The following is a 19,796-nucleotide window of genomic DNA, read 5'->3' as shown; positions in this document are numbered from 1 at the left end:
CCATGTAGTCATACCTCCATCCCCTCCCCCCACCCCCCACCTCCCCGAGACAGCACCTTCAAGCATGACTATTCCCCAGACGGTGCGCAACGCACTCATCATGTAGGCATACACCCATCGCCACCCCCCCCCCACCCCGTCTCAGTCTGATATCCAATTGGTATCCTTCCCCGATGTGCATTTAGGTGATGATCAGGGAAACCAATTTTCTGGTGAGTACATGTGATGCTTGTTTTTCCATTCTTTGGATACTTCACTTAATATAATGGGTTCCAACTCTCTCCAGGAGAACCAAAGAGATGTCGTATCACCGTTATTTCTTATAGCTGAGTAATACTCCATGGTATACATATACCACAGTTTACTAATCCATTCGTGGATTGATGGGCACTTGAGTTGTTTCCACATCTTTGCGATTGTGAATTGTGCTGCTATAAACATTCGGGTACAGGTGTCTTTGTTGTAGAATGACTTTTGTTCTTCTGGGTATATGCCCAATAATTGGATTGCTGGATCGAATGGTAGGTCTACTTGAATCTGTTTAAGGCATCTCCATATTGCTTTCCACAGGGGTTGTACTAGTTTACAGTCACACCAGCAGTGTATGAGTGTTCCTGTCTCTCCGCATCCACACCAACATGTGTTGTTTTGGGACTTTTTGATAAGGGCCATTCTCACTGGAGTTAAGTGGTATCTCATTGTGGTTTTGATTTGCATTTCCCTGATGATTAGAGATGTTGAACATTTTTTCATATGTTTGTTAGCCATTCTTATAACTTCTTTTGAAAAATTTCTATTCATGTTCTTTGCCCACTTTTTGATAGGGTTGTTTGATTTTTTCTTACTGATTTTCCTGAGTTCTAAATAGATTCTTGTTATCAGTCCTTTATCTGATGTGTAGTATGCGAAAATTTTTTCCCATTCTGTAGGTTGTCTGTTTACTCTCGTGACTGTTTCTTTGGCTGTGCAGAAGCTTTTTAATTTAATCAGGTCCCATTTATTTATTTTTGTTGTTGCTGTGATTGCCTTAGGGGACCCTTCAAAATAGCAACAAAGAAAATAAAATACCTAGGAATATATTTAACTAAGGAGGTAAAGGACCTCTATAGGGAGAACTGTGAAACACTGAGGAAGGAAATAGCAGAGCATGTGAATAGGTGGAAAACCATACCATGCTCGTGGATGGGAAAAATCAACATTGTGTCTATACTGCCCAAAGTGATCTACAGATTCAGTGCAATCCCTATTAAATTACCAACATCATTTTTCACAGATATAGAAAAAATAATTTTATGGTTTGTATGGAACCAGAGAAGGCCCCGTTTAGCAAAAGCAATTTTAAGCAACAAAAACAAAATGGGAGGTATTAATTTGCCAGACTTCAAACTATACTACAAGGCTGCGATTATTAAAACTGCTTGGTATTGGCACAAGTGCAGGGACACAGACCAATGGAACAGAACAGAAAATCCAAATATAAAACCATCCTCATATAGCCATCTAATCTTTGACAAAGCAGACAAAAACATACTCTGGGGAAAAGATTCCTTATTCAATAAATGGTGCTGGGAAAACTGGATAGCCACATGTAGAAGACTAAAACAGGACCCACAGCTTTCACCTCTCACAAAAATCAAATCACAGTGGATAACAGACTTAAACCTTAGGTGTGAAACTATTAGAATTCTAGAAGAAAATGTAGGAAAGACTCTTACAGACATTGGCCTAGGCAAAGAATTTTTCTGCTTTTTGTTGTTTCAAATTCCATTTTCTCTCTTTTCTTAACATATCATTATATTTCTTTTCTTTTTTTTCTGTTTTTAGTGGTTGCGCTAGAGTTTGCAATATATATTTACAACTAGTCCAAGTTCACTTTTAAATAACACTATACAAAGGTATACACTATATTCACAGATAGTGCCAATACCTTATAATAACATAATATTCCTAATTATTCCCTCCCTTCCCTTGTATCATTGCTGTCATTTATTTCACTTACACATGAGCACACATAAGTGTATATACACACATAATCAAATACATTGTGGCCATTATTATTTTGAATAAACTATTATCTGTTAATTAAGAATAAAAAAATAAAAGTTTTTATTTTAATTTCACTTATTTCTTATCTAATATTCTTTCCTTCTTTATGGAGATCCAAGTTCTAACCTATATCGTTTTCCTTCTCTCTGAAGAATTTCTTTTAACATTTCTTGCAAAGCAGGTCTACTGGTGACAATTTTCCTCAGGTTTTGTTTGTCTAAGAAAGTCTTTATTTCGCCTTCATTTTTGAAGAATAATTTCACAAGAAACAGAATTCAAGGTTAGTGGGTTTTTCTCTCAACACTTTAAATATTTCATTCCACTCTCTTCTTGCTTGCATAGTTTCTGAGAACAAGTCAGATGCAATTCTTATCTGAGCTCCTGTATAGGTAAGCTATTTGTTTCCTCTGGCTTCTTTCAAGAATTTTTTCTTTATCTTTGATTTTCTGGACTTTGAATATGAAACACCTTGATTTTTTTTCTTTTTTTTGCCATTTATCCTGCTTGTTATTCTTTGAGATTCCTGGATCTGTGGTTTGGTATCTGACATTAATTTTGAGGGGTATTCTCAGCCATTATTGTTTTAAATATTTATTGTATTCTTTTTTCTCTTTCCTCTCCTTCTGATATTGCTATTACATGTACATTATACCTTTTGTGGCTGTCTCACGGTTCTTAGACATTCTGTTTTGGTTCTTTTCCCTAGTCTTTTTTTCTGTTTGCTTTTTGGTTTTAGCAGTTTCTATTGACATATCCTTAAGCTCAGAGACTCTTTCCTCAGCCATATTCAGTCTCCTATTGAGTCCATCACAGGCATTCTTCATTTCTGTTACAGTGTTTTTGATCTCTAGCATTTCTTTTTGAGTCTTCCTTAGAATTTCGGTCTCTCTGTTTACAATCCATCTGTTCTTGCATGTTGTCTACTTTTTCTGTTAAAGTCCTTAGCATATTAATCATAGTTATTTTAAAATCCTGGTCTGATAATTTCAACATTCCTGTGATATCTGACTTTAGTTCTGATGCTTGTTCTGTCTCTTCAAACTGTGTTTATTTGCCTTTTAATATGCCTTGGAATTTTTTGTTGGAAACCTGACATGATGTACTGAGTAAAAAGAACTATGGTAAATTAGGCCTTTAGTAATGTGGTGGTAAGGTGTGAAGGAAGACGAAGCAGTCTACATTCCCTTGACTAGGTCTCAGCTTTGTAGTTATCCTGTGTCCCTGGACTGTGAACTCCACTAGCGCTACTCAGTCCTTCTTAGATGGAACACGATGGCTAGCGAGGGCTGGAGTTGGGTACCTCCCTTCCCCCACGTGAAGGCTAGAGCTGGCTGGAGGTGGATATTTCCCTTCCTCTATGTTAGTTATGCTCTGATAAAACTCCAATAGGTTATGCTCTGGTAAAATAGTTTCTCCTGAGGGTCGGCCTTATTAGGAAGAACAGAATGCTCTGGTGCATTTCAAAATGCCTACATTCCCCCCTTCCCCTGCCTGAAGCATGAGAGGGTATTTTCCTCTAACCTTCACTGGGAGAACCTGGTAGAGCTACTGGAGGTAAAACTCAAAGTGTGGGCATGCTCTCCTATAATAACATTGGACCCCCTGGAGCTCCCAACTCTCAAACTTGTCCACACTGAGCCCTCAACAATTTGTCCACTGCAGTTTAGGTTTCTCTACCCTGCTACTAGTTCCCGTGGAGGTTTCTGCTTGTGGGTCTCTGCTCTGGTAAGTTTGTGATTTTCTGTATCTGCCTGTCTGTCTCACCAATTTTTGGAGCAGCAGTTTTCCCTATGACCTCAATTCTCTAAGGGATCTAAGGAAAACATGTCTGTTTGTTTCAGTGTGTTTAACTGTTTACTTCTTGTTAGGATGGAGTAACAACTTTTAAGCCCCTACATGTAGACTGGAAACTGGAAGTCCTCTTTCTTCTTTTTTCATATCAGCATTTACAACTATATATTTTTCTTTAAGCACTGTTTAACTGCGCCCCATGATTTTTTGTAATGTGTTTTCATTTTCATTTATCTCAAAGTAGTTTCTAATTTCCTTTGTTGTGCTTGAACTTTCTATTGGGGGTAACATTTTGATTCTATCACTAGATTAATTTCAGAGAACCTCAGTACCTCCAGACCCCTGCATTTATGCTTTGAGAGGGTAGTTTCTGAGGAATAGAGGAACTGAGAGTAGACATGAGTGGCTGGGAGTAGGGGTACAACTTCACCCCCAGCTTTTGCCTGTGGCCTTCTATGCCTGTGATTCTCAACTGGGAGTAATATTGCCCTTCAGGTGACATTTGGCAACATTTGGACACATATTTGGTCATAACAAGGGTGGGGGTGAGATGTAACTGGCACCTAGTGGGTAGAGGCCAGGGATACTGATAAATGTGCTACAATTCACAGAGTATTCCATTACAGCAAAAAATTATCTGGTCTGAAATGTCAATATTGCTGCCATTGAGAATCCTTTTCTTAACCCCTTAAATTAGTGGGACTGTTTCCCACTCACCCAGCACCTGCCTGTATAGTGTCTCACCACCTCTTCACAATGGTCCCTGAGGTATGTGAAATGTCATAATCTGAGTTGAGGTGAGTGAAGCCTTAAAACTGAAGCAACCTGTCAGTCAGTAGCAAAATCAGGACCACCATCCTCCAGTCCATTTGTTTCCCAGAAAGCCCACAGTTACCTGGGTCTCTACTTGCTTTGACTATTCCACCTTCCAAAAGTAAATCATCATGCATTGTCTTGTGAGTATATATGTCTGGCATATACCGGTAAGCTAGTGCATTTCTCTTAGCTAAGGATGTTTGACTCTGTCTTGTAATCCTCTGTTTAATGTTGCCCTCTGCACATAGAGTGGGAACTCCCTGTGGGCAGCACAGCATTTGGCACAGAGCAGGCACTCAGTAAATTTTGCAGAATGAATTAGAAGATATGAAATAAAATATACCAGAATGTTAACTTAGTTATCTCTAAGAGCTTGAAATGAAGGTTATACTTGCCTCCAGAAGAGGCTGGGAAATGGGGTGTGACTGGCAGGGGGAGAGAAATTATGGACCCATGTATTGGTTGTTTTGCCTTTGGGATTTTAATTGTTATTTATAATAATGATTGGTATTATTTCCCTTGTTAAATGTCTCGCATTTCAGCCTCCTTTTCTCTTTGAATTGTTCACAGTAGCACATTTTGCCTTTATTAAAAGACTAGTTTTAACTCTGCTTAAAAATTCACTGTATCCTCAGATTTTGTTCCCTAAAGGTCTTATCAGAAACATAAAAATCTTTTGTGATATTTGACATCACAGTTATCCTTAAACTATCCCAACATGGAATTTCTATGCCTTAATGTAGCTGACCGCAATTTTCTCATCCATAAAATGGGAATAATGATCCTTTGTTAATTAACCGAGACCTTTCCTCAGGGTAAAGTGATTTAAAGCACATGAAAGCATTTTAAAGAGTACTGTGCAAATGTCAAGACCCCTCCAGTTATGGGTAACTGAAAAATTGTGATCTTGTGAGTTATGCAGTATAACCAGTTGTCATGCAATTATTAAAGTAGTTCACTGAATGGAAACAAAGTTCATTCAGATTTTGTGCTCTTTACTTACAGTGCTAACCTGAGTAAATAGGACCTTTTCCCCCCTAATAATTTGGTTAAAATATCTAAAGCCATATTTTACCTTGGGCTGTCTTGACAATTATAGTATGTTGACCTTTGTTTCTTCATAGGTATTACAGAACATCTTGGACACTGAAAAAGAGTATGCTAAAGAACTTCAGTCTCTTCTTGTTACTTACTTAAGACCCCTGCAGTCCAATAACAAGTAAGATTTTTATTTTAAACCCCTAGCTAAATAAAGCAAAATAATGTCGGCATATGGAGTCATTACTTTTATGTCACTGAATAATTGATTTTGCCCTTTAGAAGAATTTCCACAGATCATAGGTTGCCAAGAACATGGTCAGGGCAGCAGAAAGTATGCAAGATGTTGCTTTTGGAGAGCTTGGATTTTTTTTCTCTTCTTCCTGTAAAAGGAATGAGCAGACCTGTGTTTCTGCCTGTTATAATTTTTATTTCGTGCTTTTTAAAAGTGATGTGTCTGGTTTTACCTTACAGAAAAAAATAGGACTCTCTCTCTGGTGCTTTTATTCCAAAAGCACATAGACTGGAAATTCTTGTGCTCACTCTGACCTTTGCTTGCCAGGGCAGAACCTCTTTCCCATGCTCTGAGAGTGGAAAGAGTGTGGCATTTTGTGAGTACTCATAAGAACAATTCAAGCCAGTATTTCTCCCAAGCAAATGTGAATGATAAACAGATGTTAAAGTATTTTTTAAAACAAAATGTTCAGACCCCATTCTGGTCTTAGAAATCTGAAATGATTGTCTAAGGCCTGAATTGAAAACTTTAGTTTTCATGAAAGAAAAATATTGACCATTTTATTATGCTTATAGGCAAAAAACATCTTTAACAAATAGTGGCTAGCTGCATTTATTTGTTTTTATTTTAAGTGATTAAATTTCACTAGAGATCATGATCTATAAGTCAAATAGAAAATTTAGCAGCCAGCCCGTATAATGGAAAACCAAAGCCTCTCCTTTTACCTCAGTAAGAGTTTACTTTTGCTGGACAGTTGCCTAAACCATCAACTTCAGGCTTAAATAAGTTTAACATATTTCACTATTTTTTTCTGTTTTTCCAAATTATGCTTGTTTAGCTATAATGTCCTGCTAATTTTTCCACTTGATTATTTTCCTGGCACTGTGGGAATCTTACTTCAGTATGAAAGGATTTTGTATTCCTGTGTTGTAAGAGTTTGAACATGATCAACAACAAAGTGTTTTTGTTGTTATTATGTGAAATATGAAGTGTTCTGTGAATCATAGTTCTTAGACCTGAATGGAACCTCAGTAAAGCATTGGGTCTAGTGCCCTGGGAAAATGACTATCCTCACTGAATAGCGAAGAAACTGAAATCCAGAGTTCACTGTCTTGCCCATTACACAGCCAGTAAGTGGCCAGGTTGGGTCCACTGTATCTCCTGCCACCGAGGGAAATGTGCCTTCTGTTTTCTGGAGGTGACAGAGGAGGAGAGGGAAACTGAAGTGGTAAGCCTGGGAAGGGAGATGGTAAAATTTCAAATGAAAGCAGGGCAGATTAGCAATCAAGAAATAGTAAGAGGGGCCAGGTGCAGTGGCTCATGCCTTTAATCCCAGCACTTTGAGAGGCCAAAGCAGGAGGATCGCTTGAAGCCAGGAGTTGGAGACCAGCCTGGATGACATAATGAGACCACTGCCTCAACAAAACATAGATAAATTAGCTGAGCGTGGTGGTACCCACCTGTGGTCTCAGCTACTTGGGAGGCTGAGGCAGGAGGATTGCTTGAGCCCAGGAGTTGGAGGCTGCAGTGAGCGATGATCGTGCCACAGCACTACAGCCTGGACAACAGAGTGAGACTCTTTCTCAAAAAACAAACAAAAAAATAGTTAAGAGGAAAAAGAAAAGAGCCAGGGCGGAGGAGGTGAGAGACCTGAGTCAGACCTGCACGGTTCCTAAACAAGTTCAGAATGCAATTATATTAATAGTAAGTTTCCATTCGTTCTGACTATCTTTTTGGCCCCAAAGTGATTTGAGCAAACTAGACTGATTATTGGCTGACCCTGAAGGGGCCAAATAAGCCCCAACTCAGGTTCTTGCTGCTCTCAGAGAGCAACAGGCAGGGAAGCTGGCTGGCTAAAGGTTTCACTTTTGACACACAGAATAGGGGTTTTCCAGCTTGTGGTTCAGGAGGGCATTACAGCAGAGGAACTGGGGGGAGCTTTTTATTCTCTAGGGGTTACTGGTAATGTTTGTTTGGGTCTTCCCTTTATTAGTCAGCAAAAATTATTCTCTTGGGAATATTGCAATAGTATTATTATTGTATATTATTAAGGAGAAAGAACATGTGGCAGACACTGGCCTTCTAAGCAAATCTTCCAAAACGTTTTCTCCCAAAAAGTGGTTAAGAGCATGGACTGTCTAGCTAGAATGTTTTGGTTCAATTTCTGTCTTTGCGATTTACTGGTTTTGTGGCTTTGGGTGATCTGCTTCACTTCTCTGTGCCTGTAAAATGGAGCCAGCAATAGGACCTATCTCATAGAGTTAATATAAGATTAAAACGAGTTTTTATTTGTAAAATGCTTGCATAAATGTTCAATGCTGTATGAGTGTTGGCTTTGGCTACTATTATCACTTACAGTCTGGTAGGGATGAGAACATTCTTCATACAAGGCCCTGGATAAAATTGTTCAGTTTGCCTTTTATTTGATGCCACTCCACTCCAAAAATAAGCAAACAAACAAAATCAGTACTATTTTCTTCCCTTCTGCTTCCTCTCATAAAGATTTCCTGTAGTTGATTCATGAGGATTTTAGTTTAGGTGAAAGCTGACTTTGCTATTTTTTTCCTGTGCATTATGTGAGCATATATAATGTCCTTCAATTACTTTTCCAGTTCCTCTAGAGGAAGGTACTCAAAAGTTTTTTATGCTTATTCACAGCTATGAGGTATTTTATCTCTTTAGATACTTAGATACTAAGCACTTGTCATTAATTTACTCATTCCTTTATAAAATACCTAAGTGTCATTTATGACACTCACTTTCTTTAGGATAAGTATTCTTATTATATAAGAGGAAAATAAAGGAAAGGAGCTCAAGAAATTTGCCTAAGACCATAGAGCTGGTGTAAATTAAAAAGCAGAAGTTAAAATATAGGAATTGCTTCCGTTATATTTGTCATATGTTATCAAACTATCAGCTAACTAGACAGAGATAAATAACTAAAGTCATCCTCAAGTTCTGTTAACTACATGTACTTTGTTTTTTTTGTTTTTTTTTTTTTTTTAGTCTAAGTACTGTGGAGTTTACATCTTTACTGGGAAACTTTGAGGAAATATGTACATTTCAACAGACACTCTGCCAAGCCTTGGAAGAATGTTCAAAGTAAGTGTGGCATATTTCTGTTAAGACAGCCAGCAAGGTTCTTTGTGTTTTGTTTTTCTTTTAGTTGTTGTTTTAGATAAGAGCACTTTATATTTATACATATGTTACAGCTTTGATACATTGTCCCAGAGCAAAGTAACAATACAGAGACAATGCACTAGGTGGTGGTGTTTACAGCGTGGAACAACTGTTAGCATTACCACCAGGGCTCTACATTAGTAGGTGGAGATATTAGAGCTATTTTTGGTGGCTAGAGTTTAAAGCAGTGGTCAAGAGCCTGCATTTCATGGGTAAAATAGTTATAGTTTCTCTTTTAATGTTGGGAAAACTTTCAAAAAGTTTTCATGCTGCCAGCTTTAATTGGAATCATTTTCCTTTACCTCTTGCTTCCTATTTTACATTCTGTGTTTCATTTGTTTTTGTTTACAGGTTTCCAGAAAACCAACACAAAGTAGGAGGCTGTCTACTGAGTCTCATGCCTCATTTTAAATCTATGTATCTGGCTTACTGTGCGAATCATCCTTCAGCTGTAAATGTGCTCACCCAGCACAGGTAAATCATTAACGTTTCTCCAACTAAGCTGTTTTGCAATGAGATTTTTTCTTAGGACCACCTTATTTGGAAATCCAGGGGCTCCCCTTGAGCTTTTGATTATCACTGTTCATGATTCAAGGCATTGATTCATTGTTACATGGATTGATCATCCATTAATACAACAAATAATTTATTGAGCACCTATTGTGTGCAAGACCCTGTACTAGCTGATGGGGATACAGTAGTGAACAAGGAGGAAAAGGTCTCCACCCTCATGGAGCTTAGAATCTTGAGGGCAATGCAGATATTATTTTAAACATGTTGTATTACAAAAATGTAATTAAAAGGATGCAGTGAGACTTTGCAATGTGGTATCAACTAAGTGGGGTGGAAGGAAGGGTCAGGGAAGGGCTTCTGAAAGCAAAATTCTATTTAGATCCAATGGTTTAGGCTTCCTCTGCCCCAGTGAATGTTGTATCAGAGTTGCTGACAAATAGCTAACCTACATAGCTTCATCTCTTTTCGCTTTCCCTCCTTGCCTGGGTAGAGGAAGTCTCAAGTAGTGACATGGCTAAAAGGCAGGGAAAGGTGGAAGGAAACCAACACTTACTGTGAGCTGTGTGACTAGTACTTTAAGCAAAGTGCTCTGATAATACTTATACGTGGATATAAATCGTTTCATATTCATGATGTACAATACAATAGTGTCTCCTTTAAGAATAAGTGTCCTTGTAAGTTATAAAGGCCACGTCTCTCCCACCCTTGCTTAACCTCTGGCAACCCATCCCTGACAATATTCACAGACACATTAATCTGGACCAGAAAACTGTATGATAGGCTTGAAGATGCAGTTTTACCTTTGAAGTCACATGCTGGAAGTCAAGGTGGGACAATAGTAAGAACAATACACAGAGACTCCATTGACTTAACTTGGAGACTAGATTCACAACAGGCATGGATTCTGGAGGCTGCTCAACACTGAAAATAATATTCTTCTCAATCTGGCCTAGATTTGAACTCCCAGAGCCAGGCTAGAACATTAGTTGACACCAACCCTCATAAATGGTAGACCGGGCGTGGTGGCTCACACCTGTAATCCTAGCACTCTGGGAGGCTGAGGCTGGAGGATTGCTTGAACTCAGGAGTTTGAGACCAGCCTGAGCAGGAGCAAGACCCCCGTCTCTACTAAAAATAGAAAAATTAGCTGGGCGTGGTGGTGCATGTCTGTAGTCCCAGCTACTCCGGAGGCTGAGGCAGGAGGATCACTTGAGCCCAGGAGTTTGAGGTTGCTGTGAGCTAGGCTGATGCCATGGCACTCTAGCCTGGGTGACAGAGTGAGACTCTCTCAAAAAAAAAAAAAAAGAAAAAAAAAAGAAGTGGTAGAAATTTTGGTTCTTGTCCTGGCTCGTTTTTTTCTTTTTTTCTTCTTTTTGAGACAGAGTCTCACTCTGTCACCCAGGCTAGAGTGCCATGGCATGAGCCTAGCTCACAGCAACCTCAAACTCCTGGGCTCAAGCGATCCTCCTGCCTCAGCCTCCCGAGTAGCTGGGACTACAGGCATGTGCCACCACGCCTGGCTAATTTTTTCTATATATATTTTTAGTTGTCCAGCTAATTTCTTTCTATTTTTAGTAGAAACAGAGTCTTGACTTGCTCAGGCTGGTCTCGAACTCCTGAGCTCAGACAATTCACCCACCTCAACCTCCCACAGTGCTAGGTTTACAGGCGTGAGCCACCGTGCCTGGCCTGTCCTGGCTTGTTAGGAGGTTTATTTATTGACATTATAGAGGTGTTTTGTGAGGACATTTTAAAAGTTGAATTCAGTAAGTTCTACTTGAAGGTCAATTTTATTCCCCTAATTGAAGTTTTGAACTTTTATGAAATAACAAATATGGAAATTAGAGTTTAAAGAGAGACACCATGAACCTGGGATTTTTAGGCAAGTGGTTGAACTGCTTGTAGCTAACGTTAGCTAATAATAGCACTGACAATGTGCCAGGCACATGGTGTAAAAACATCTGAGGGAGTCACTACTATTACTGTCTCTGCTTTACAGATAAGACATTGGAAGGCTTAGGTTAAGTAATCTGCCCAAGAACTCATAGCTGTTAAGTGTTTGAGCCAGAATCCAGGTCTGTCAGACTTCTAAAAAATGTTTTTATTAAGATACTTATTTTATCCACAAAAAGAATAATCTAAATGCAAATTTAAAGAACTATAATAAAATGAGCACCCATGTACCCATCACCCAGCTTAAGAAATAGAATGTTACCAATTCCTTTTTTTTTTTTTTTTTTTTTTTGAGACAGAGTCTTACTCTGTGGTCCAGGCTAGAGTGCCATGGTGTCAGCCTAGCTCACAGCAACCTCAAACTCCTGGGCTCAGAAATCCTCCTGCCTCAGCCTCCCGAGTAGCTGGGACTACAGGCATGTGCCACCATGCCTGGCTAATTTTTTCTATATATATTTTAGGTGTCCATATAATTTCTTTCTATTTTTAGTAGAGACGGAGTCTCGCTCTTGCTCAGGCTGGTCTTGAACTCCTGAGCTCAAACGATCCGCCCGCCTTGGCCTCCCAGAGTGCTAGGATTACAGGCATGAGCCACCATGCTCGGCCCCAATTCCTTTTTTATATATAGCTTTATTGAGGTATAATTCACATACCATGTAATTCACCCATTTAAGATGTACAGTTAAATGACTTTCAGTATATTCGCGGAGTTGAGCAACTAGCACCATGATCAATTTTAGAACATTTTCATAACTCCCCAAACAAACTGATACCCATTAGAAGTCACTTCCTTTTCCCCCCTCAACCTCACTAGCCCAAGGCAACCCACACTACAATACTTCATGTCACTATGGATTTGCTTATTCTGGACATTTCGTTTAAGTGGAATCCTACAACACATGTCCTTTTGTGTCTGGCTTTGTTCACTTAGCATAATGTTTTCAAGGTTCATTCCCATTGTAGCAAGTATCAGTACATCATTTTCTAAATTGCCAAATATTCCATGGCATGGATACCACATATTGTTCTCCCAGTCACCAGCTGATGGACTGTGACTAGTGCTGCTATGAACATTCATGTACAAGTCTTTGCATGGACATATGTTTTCATTTCACCTTGGAGTGGAATTGCTGGATCATACGGTCACTCTATGTTTCACCTTTAGAGGAACTGTCAGACTCTTTTCCAAAGTGACTGCACCAATTTATTTTCCTACTAGCAGTGTATGAGGGTTCCATTTTTCTCCATATCCTCACCAACATTTGTAATTGTCAGACTTTGTGTTTTTCTTTTCTTTCTTTCTTCCTTCCTTCCTTCCTTTCTTTCTTTCTTTCTTTCTTTCTCTTTCTTTCTTTCTTTCTTTCTTTCTTTCTTTCTTTCTTTCTTTCTTTCTTTCTTTCTTTCTTTCTTTCCTTCCTTCCTTCCTTCCTTCCTTCCTTCCTTCCTTCCTTCCTTCCTTCCTTCCTTCCTTCCTTCCTTCCTTCCTTCCTTCCTTCCTTTCTTCTTTCTTTCTTTTTTTTGCAGACAGAGTCTTACTCTGTTGCCTGGGCTAGAGTGAGTGCCATGGCATCAGCCTAGCTCACAGCAACCTCAAACTCCTGGCTCAAGCAATCCTTCTGCCTCAGCCTCCCGAGTAGCTGGGACTACAGGCATGTGCCACCATGCCCGGCTAATTTTTTCTATATATATTTTTAGCTGTCCATATAATTTCTTTCTATTTTTAGTAGAGACAGGGTCTCACTCTTGCTCAGGCTGGTCTCGAACTCCTGACCTTGAGTGATCCTCCTGCCTCGGCTTCCCAGAGTGCTAGGATTACAGGCGTGAGCCACCGTGCCCGGCCTGTCAGACTTTTTGATTATAGACATGTTACTGGGTGTGAAGGGTTTCTCATTGTGAGATTGATATGCATTTTCCTCATGAATAATGATGTTGGGCATCTTTCATGTACCTATTGGCAATTTGTATATCTTCATTTGGAGAAATATCTATTCAGATCCTTAGCCTGTTTTTAAACTGGATTGTCTTTTTATTGAGATATAATTTACATACCATAAAATCCACCATTTAAAAGTGTACAGTTCAGTGTTTTTTAATATATTCACAAGAGTGTGCAGCCATCACCACTGTCTAGTTCCAGAGTGTTTTGATTACCTTTCCCCGCAAAAAAACCCTGTAGTAGTCACCCCCCAATTCTCTAATGGCTAATGATGTTGAGCATATTTTTGTCTTGCTTATTGGATATATTTTTTGAGACAGATGCTCTTGCTCTGTTGCCCCAGCTAGAGTGCAGTGGCATCAGCCTAGCTCATAGCAACCTTGAGCTCCTGGGCTCAAGCGATCCTCCTGCCTCAGCCTCTTGAGTAGCTGGGACTACAAGCATGTACCACCGTGCCCAGCTAATTTTTTCTATATATTTTTAGTCATCCAGCTAATTTATTTCTATTTTTTAGTATAGATGGGGTCTTGTTCTTGCTCAGGCTGGTCTAGAACTCCTGAGCTCAAGCGATCCTCCTGCCTTGGCCTCCTGAGTAGCTGAGATTACAGGTGTGAGCCACCGCACCTGGCAGCTTATTGGATATTTTCATATCTTCTTTAGAAATATGTCTATTCAAATCATTTGACCATTTTTAAAATCAGGTTATTTGTCTTTTCATTGTTGAGTTGCAACAACTTTTTAAATATATTTTGGATATTATAATATGTTCTCTTTTTTTTTTTTTTTTTTTGAGACAGTCTCACTGTAGCCCCAGCTAGGGTACAGTGGCATCAGCATAGCTCACTGCAATCTCGAACTCCTGAGCTCAAGAAATCCTCCTGCCTCAGCCTCCCTAGCAGCTGGGACTACAGGTGTGCACCACCACGCCCAGCTAATTTATTTCTATTTTTAGGAGAGAGGGGGTCTCACTCTTGCTCAGGCTGGTCCCGAACTCCTGAGTTCAAGTGATCCTCTCACCTTGACCTCCAGATTGCTAGGATTACAAACATGAGCTATGCAACCACCTGGATATTATATTCTTATCAGATATAAGCATATCTTGGAGATATTGTGGGCTCAGTTCTAGACCACCACAATAAAGTGAATATTGCAATAAAATAAGTCACATGAACTTTTTGATTTCCTAGTGCATATAAAAGTTATGTTTATGGACATACAGGGTGGAATAATAGACATTGGAGACTCCAAAAGGCGAGAAGGTAGAAGGGGGGAGTGAGGGATGAAAAATTACCTATTGAGTATGATTTGTACTATTTGGGTGATGGGTACACTAAAAGCTCAGACTTCACTACTATGCAATATATCCATGTAACAAAGCCATACTTATACCCCCTAAATCTATAAAAATAAGAGAGAGATAAAGAGAAAAGAAAAAGTTATGTTTATACTATGCTATAGTCTATTACGTGTGGAATAGCATTATGTATAAAACAGCAATATATATACCTTAATTTAAAAAACTTGATTGCTAAAAATTGCTAATGATCATATGAGCCTTCTGTGACTCATAGTCTTCTTACTGGTAAAGGATCTTGCCTTGATGTTGATGGCTGTTGACTGATCAGGGTGGTGGTTGCTGAAGCTTGGGGTGACTATGACAATTTCTTAAAACAATGAAGTTTTCCACATTGATGGACTCTTCCTTTCATGACAGATTTCTCTGTAGCATACAATGCTGTTTGATAGCATTTTATTTATAGTAGAACTTCTTTCAAAATTGGAGTCAATTCTTTCAAACCTTGCCACTGGTTTATCAACTAAATATATAATATTCTAAATCCTTTGTTGTCATTTCAACAATGCTCACAGCATCTTCACCAGGAGTAGGTTCTATCTCAAGAAACCACTTTCCTTGCTCATCCATAAGAAGCAACTCCTCATTCATTTAGGTTTTATATGCTTTTGGTATTATATCTAAGAAACTATTCCTTAATCCAGGTCATGAAGATTTATGCCTCTCTATTTTCTAAGAGTTTTCTATCAAATTGGTACTAATTGATCAACACTTATGTGCATATATGGAAGTAACATTCATTGGGTATTGGGCAGGTGGGAGGAGGGAGAAGGGGATGGCCATGTCCACACCTAATGGGTGCGGTGTGCACTATCTGGGGGATGGACATGCTTGTAGCTCTGACTTGGATTGTGCAAAGGCAGTATATGTAACCTAAACGTTTGTACCCCAGTAATACTCTGAAATAAAAAGTTTTATAGGCCGGGCGCAGTGGCTCACACCTGTAATCCTAGCATTCTAGGAGGCCAAGGCGGGAGGATCACTTGAGGTCAGGAGTTTGAGACCAGCCTGAGCAAGAGCGAGACCCCTGTCTCTACTAAAAATAGAAAGAAATTATATGGACAGCTAAATATATATATATATATATATATATATATATATATATATATATATATATATATATATATATATATAAATTAGCCGGGCATGGTGGCGCATGCCTGTAGTCCCAGAGACTCGGGAGGCTGAGGCAGTAGGATCGCTTAAGCCCAGGAGTTTGAGGTTGCTGTGAGCTACGCTGACCATGGCACTCTAGCCCGGGCAACAGAGCGAGACTCTGTCTCAAAAAAAAAAAAAAAAAGTTTTATAATTTTAGCTTTTATATTTAGGTCTTTATTTTAAGTTAACTTTTGCATATAGTGTGAGGTAAGGGTCCAACTTTATTCCTTGCTTGTGGATATCCAGTTGTTCCATCACCATTTGTTGATTTCTATTCTTATAAATTTAAGTTATGTTTTATGGCTCATAATGTGGTCTATGTTGGTGAATGTGCCATGTGAGCTTGGGAAGAATGTGTATTTTGCTGTTGTTGAATGAAATAGTGTATAAATCTCAATTAGGATCACTTTATTGGTGGTGCTGTTCAGTTCGACTGTATCCTAACTAACTTTCTGCCTGCTGCATCTGTCAATTACTGGTAAAGGATGTTGAAGTCTTTATCCATAATAGTGGATTTATCTGTATATCTTTTCAGTTTTATCAATTTTTGTTTTAGGTATTTTGATACTCTGTTGTTAGGTGCATTCACATTAAGGATTGTTATGACTTGTTGGAGAATTGGCCCTTTTATCATTAACACATTAACTGCCATGGGAGTTGTATTGAACTCATGCTAGTTTTGAGCCCAGGGCTTCATGAAGCATATGTAACTCACACATTTCTTCAGCTTGGGAGCTGCAGGAACTATTTTTCAAGTTGCATATAACTCATGCACAGAACATAATAAAAACATGCACAGAACATAATAAAAAATAACACATTTTTCATTAAATTAGAAAGGATTGTTTTGTTTTTGAACTTTTTATTCTGTTTTCATAATAAAACACTGTGGCCCCAAGGAAAAAATTTTTTTCTAGTGTGGCAGTCAATGTGTTAAATATCTATTAATATATATGTCAAAACAATAATACACAGTTATATTATTTAATATAATTTTATGTCTATTGATGAAACAGAAGAAGGAAAGCAAGGATATACTTAAAAGTGTTTGTTATATTAACTTTCTTATTTACTATTTCTGTTTGTCTTTATTTCTTCCTGTTAATTTGAGTTATTATTTGGTATCATATCCTTATTCCAATAGACCTTTGTTCCTACCCACCTCTTTTGTGCTGTGGTTGTCAAATATATTAAATTTCTGTATATTATTGGCCCCAGAATAAAATTAGAGGAAAGAATAATTGGGATGATAGTTGTCATTAAGAGGATTTCTACCCAAAGCAGTGTTTTTATTCCACATTTGCAGACCATTGTAATCTGAGTAAACTATAGAGGCAGAAGGCTGAAGCAGGTTTCCACTATTGTGTATCCTACTATTGGACAATTTGCATTCATAGAGCTTAGTGGAGTCCAAGGTGGAAGTCAGGTCAGCCAGATCGGTGGTTCTCCCCAAATCTTAACTTTTGGAGAAGGGTAAGCAATCATTTAGTGAATTCTACTGGGGAGTGTGAGCTATTAAACCTCCACTGTAACTACCAGGCAATCAGATGCCTTCCTGGAAAGATCAAGTCAAATGTAAACTTCCCTGACTTTGTGTTTCACCTGGGAGAGACTTTGTCTCTGGGCTTTTTTTCAGGTTCAAGGAGATAGAGGAGGACACTGTGGGCTTTCTTCATGGCTCTTCTTGCCTTGGCTTCCAATTTAGTTTCTAATTTTCAATAATCATCCTCTCCCTTTGACTGGAAAAATATAAAATGTCTGTTGTGCCTCCAGAACTTGGTGACTGGGAGCCCCTCATGGCCGAAGCAAGGAATTAGCTTAAGGGGCCCATTATAGTTGGGACAGTGTTTCTGCTGCTACTTTTGCTGGGCTTTGTCACAGATGGCAGGTCTCAGGTAGGTAGATCTTGTGCCCCTCCTCTGCAGAGCAGTCAGGCCACACAGCACCACAGCCGGGCAGGACTTCTTAAGGATGAGGAAGTTGTGTTTGTTCGTGTTGCTTGTGCATGGCTCAGCTGCTCAGGGGCCCCTGCTCGTTCTTGTCCTCTGAGCTATAGATGTGCTTCATGTAAGAATCTGGCCCCTCCTGAAACCAGTCAGTCTTTTTGACATTCCGTGGCAGTTTCAGATCATTAATATCCCAGCTTAACATATCTTTGTCTTCAGAATCAAAGTCATCAGGACCATGATCAAGCCACCCAAGGTTTTCATCCATTCAACTCCCCCCATAAGTGCTTGAGAATTTTGCTCTCAAAGGTTCTTTTTATTTATTTATTTATTTTAGTGGTTGGGTTTTTCTTTCTTTTTTTCTTTCTTTCTTTCTTTTTTTTTTTTGAGACAGAGTCTCACTCTGTTGCCCAGGCTAGAGTGCCGTGGCGTCAGCCTCGCTCACAGCAACCTCAAACTCCTGGGCTCAAGCCATCCTTCTGCCTCAGCCTCCCGAGTAGCTGGGACTACAGGCATGCGCCACCATGCCCGGCTAATTTTTTCCTATATGTATTTTTAGTTGCTCAGCTAATTTATTTCTATTTTTAGTAGAGACGGGGTCTCACTCTCGCTCAGGCTGGTCTCAAACTCCTGAGCTCAAACGATCCACCCGCCTCAGCCTCCCAGAGTGCTAGGATTACAGGCATGAGCCACCGCACCCGGCCTCAAAGGTTCTTGACATAATTGGATCCGTCTACTCAAGCAGCTTAGACCAGGAGACTGTTTTCTGAGGTTTTATTGGGTATAAAGATTTCCTTGATGGAATTATGGTTGGAGAAAATCAAGATGAAGTTGATGAGGCCTGATTGGAGGTTTGGGGCAAGGGAAATTGATGGAGAATTTTTTTTAAAGAGTGAAGGAAGATGAAAAATGCAGAGGAAAAATATTACCTAAATAACCTGGACAGGCCGGGCGCAGTGGCTCACGCCTGTAATCCTAGCACTCTGGGAGGCCGAGGCGGGTGGATCGGTTCAGCTCAGGAGTTTGAGACCAGCCTGAGCAAGAGCGAGACCCCGTCTCTGCTAAAAATAGAAAGAAATTAGCTGGGCAACTAAAAATATATAGAAAAAATTAGCCGGGCATGGTGGCGCATGCCTGTAGTCCCAGCTACTTGGGAGGCTGAGGCAGGAGGATCGCTTGAGCCCAGGAGTCTGAGGTTGCTGTGAGCTAGGCTGACGCCACGGCACTCACTCTAGCCTGGGCAACAGAGTGAGACTCTGTCTTAAAAATAATAATAATAATAATAATAATCTGGACAGATGACATTCCTTAGACCAAGACTCCGATGGTCTCAGAGAATCTTCCTTTGTTTTTTAAGAAGTCTGAGGACTATTCAGCATGTGCTGCCTTTGCCTTCAGGAAAACCAAAGGCTATGGTCCAAATAAAGATTATCTTTACCTAGAAGAAAAACCAGGAGAAAACCAGTTGGAAAGCTGCTACCCCGTCATCCCTGGATCTCTCAACCCAAATCTCTGATTCCTTCTTCTGCCATTTCAAATCTACTGTGGAGCCCCTCTAATGAAATTTTAAATTTCAGTTATTATACTTTTTAATTTCAGAATGTTCATTTGGTTCTTTTTTATAATTTATATCTCTTTACTGATGTTCTGTATTTGTTGGGACATTGTCGTCATAGCTTCCTTTACTTCTTTAAGCATGGTTTCCTTTTGTTCTTTGAACATATTTATAATGGCTACTTTGAAGTCTTTGTGAAGTCTGACATTTTGTCACTCTCAAAGACAATTTCTGTTGTCTCCTATTTTCCTCCCAGTGTACGGGTCACAAATTCT

The 19,796-nt window shown here is 39.3% G+C and overlaps 1 protein-coding gene and 1 pseudogene across 5 annotated transcripts in view; one reads left to right on the top strand and one right to left on the bottom strand.

Moving 5' to 3' along the window:
• The window catches only part of ARHGEF6 (Rac/Cdc42 guanine nucleotide exchange factor 6), a 117,074-nt gene that overhangs the window by 66,260 nt on the left and 31,018 nt on the right, over positions 1 to 19,796 (top strand). For all 5 annotated transcript variants that reach the window (XM_045538845.1, XM_045538844.1, XM_045538847.1 and 2 more), the window contains 3 exons: positions 5,778 to 5,872; positions 8,933 to 9,028; positions 9,458 to 9,580. In XM_045538845.1, the coding sequence (XP_045394801.1) occupies positions 5,778 to 5,872; positions 8,933 to 9,028; positions 9,458 to 9,580 (314 nt within the window). The remainder of the gene's footprint in view (positions 1 to 5,777; positions 5,873 to 8,932; positions 9,029 to 9,457; positions 9,581 to 19,796) is intronic.
• Positions 17,246 to 18,234, bottom strand: LOC123628805 (annotated as a pseudogene).

Source organism: Lemur catta, chromosome X (assembly GCF_020740605.2).
Source record: "Lemur catta isolate mLemCat1 chromosome X, mLemCat1.pri, whole genome shotgun sequence".
In the NCBI taxonomy this organism is placed as follows: domain Eukaryota; kingdom Metazoa; phylum Chordata; class Mammalia; order Primates; family Lemuridae; genus Lemur; species Lemur catta.
This window is presented reverse-complemented; position numbering and strand designations above follow the sequence as displayed.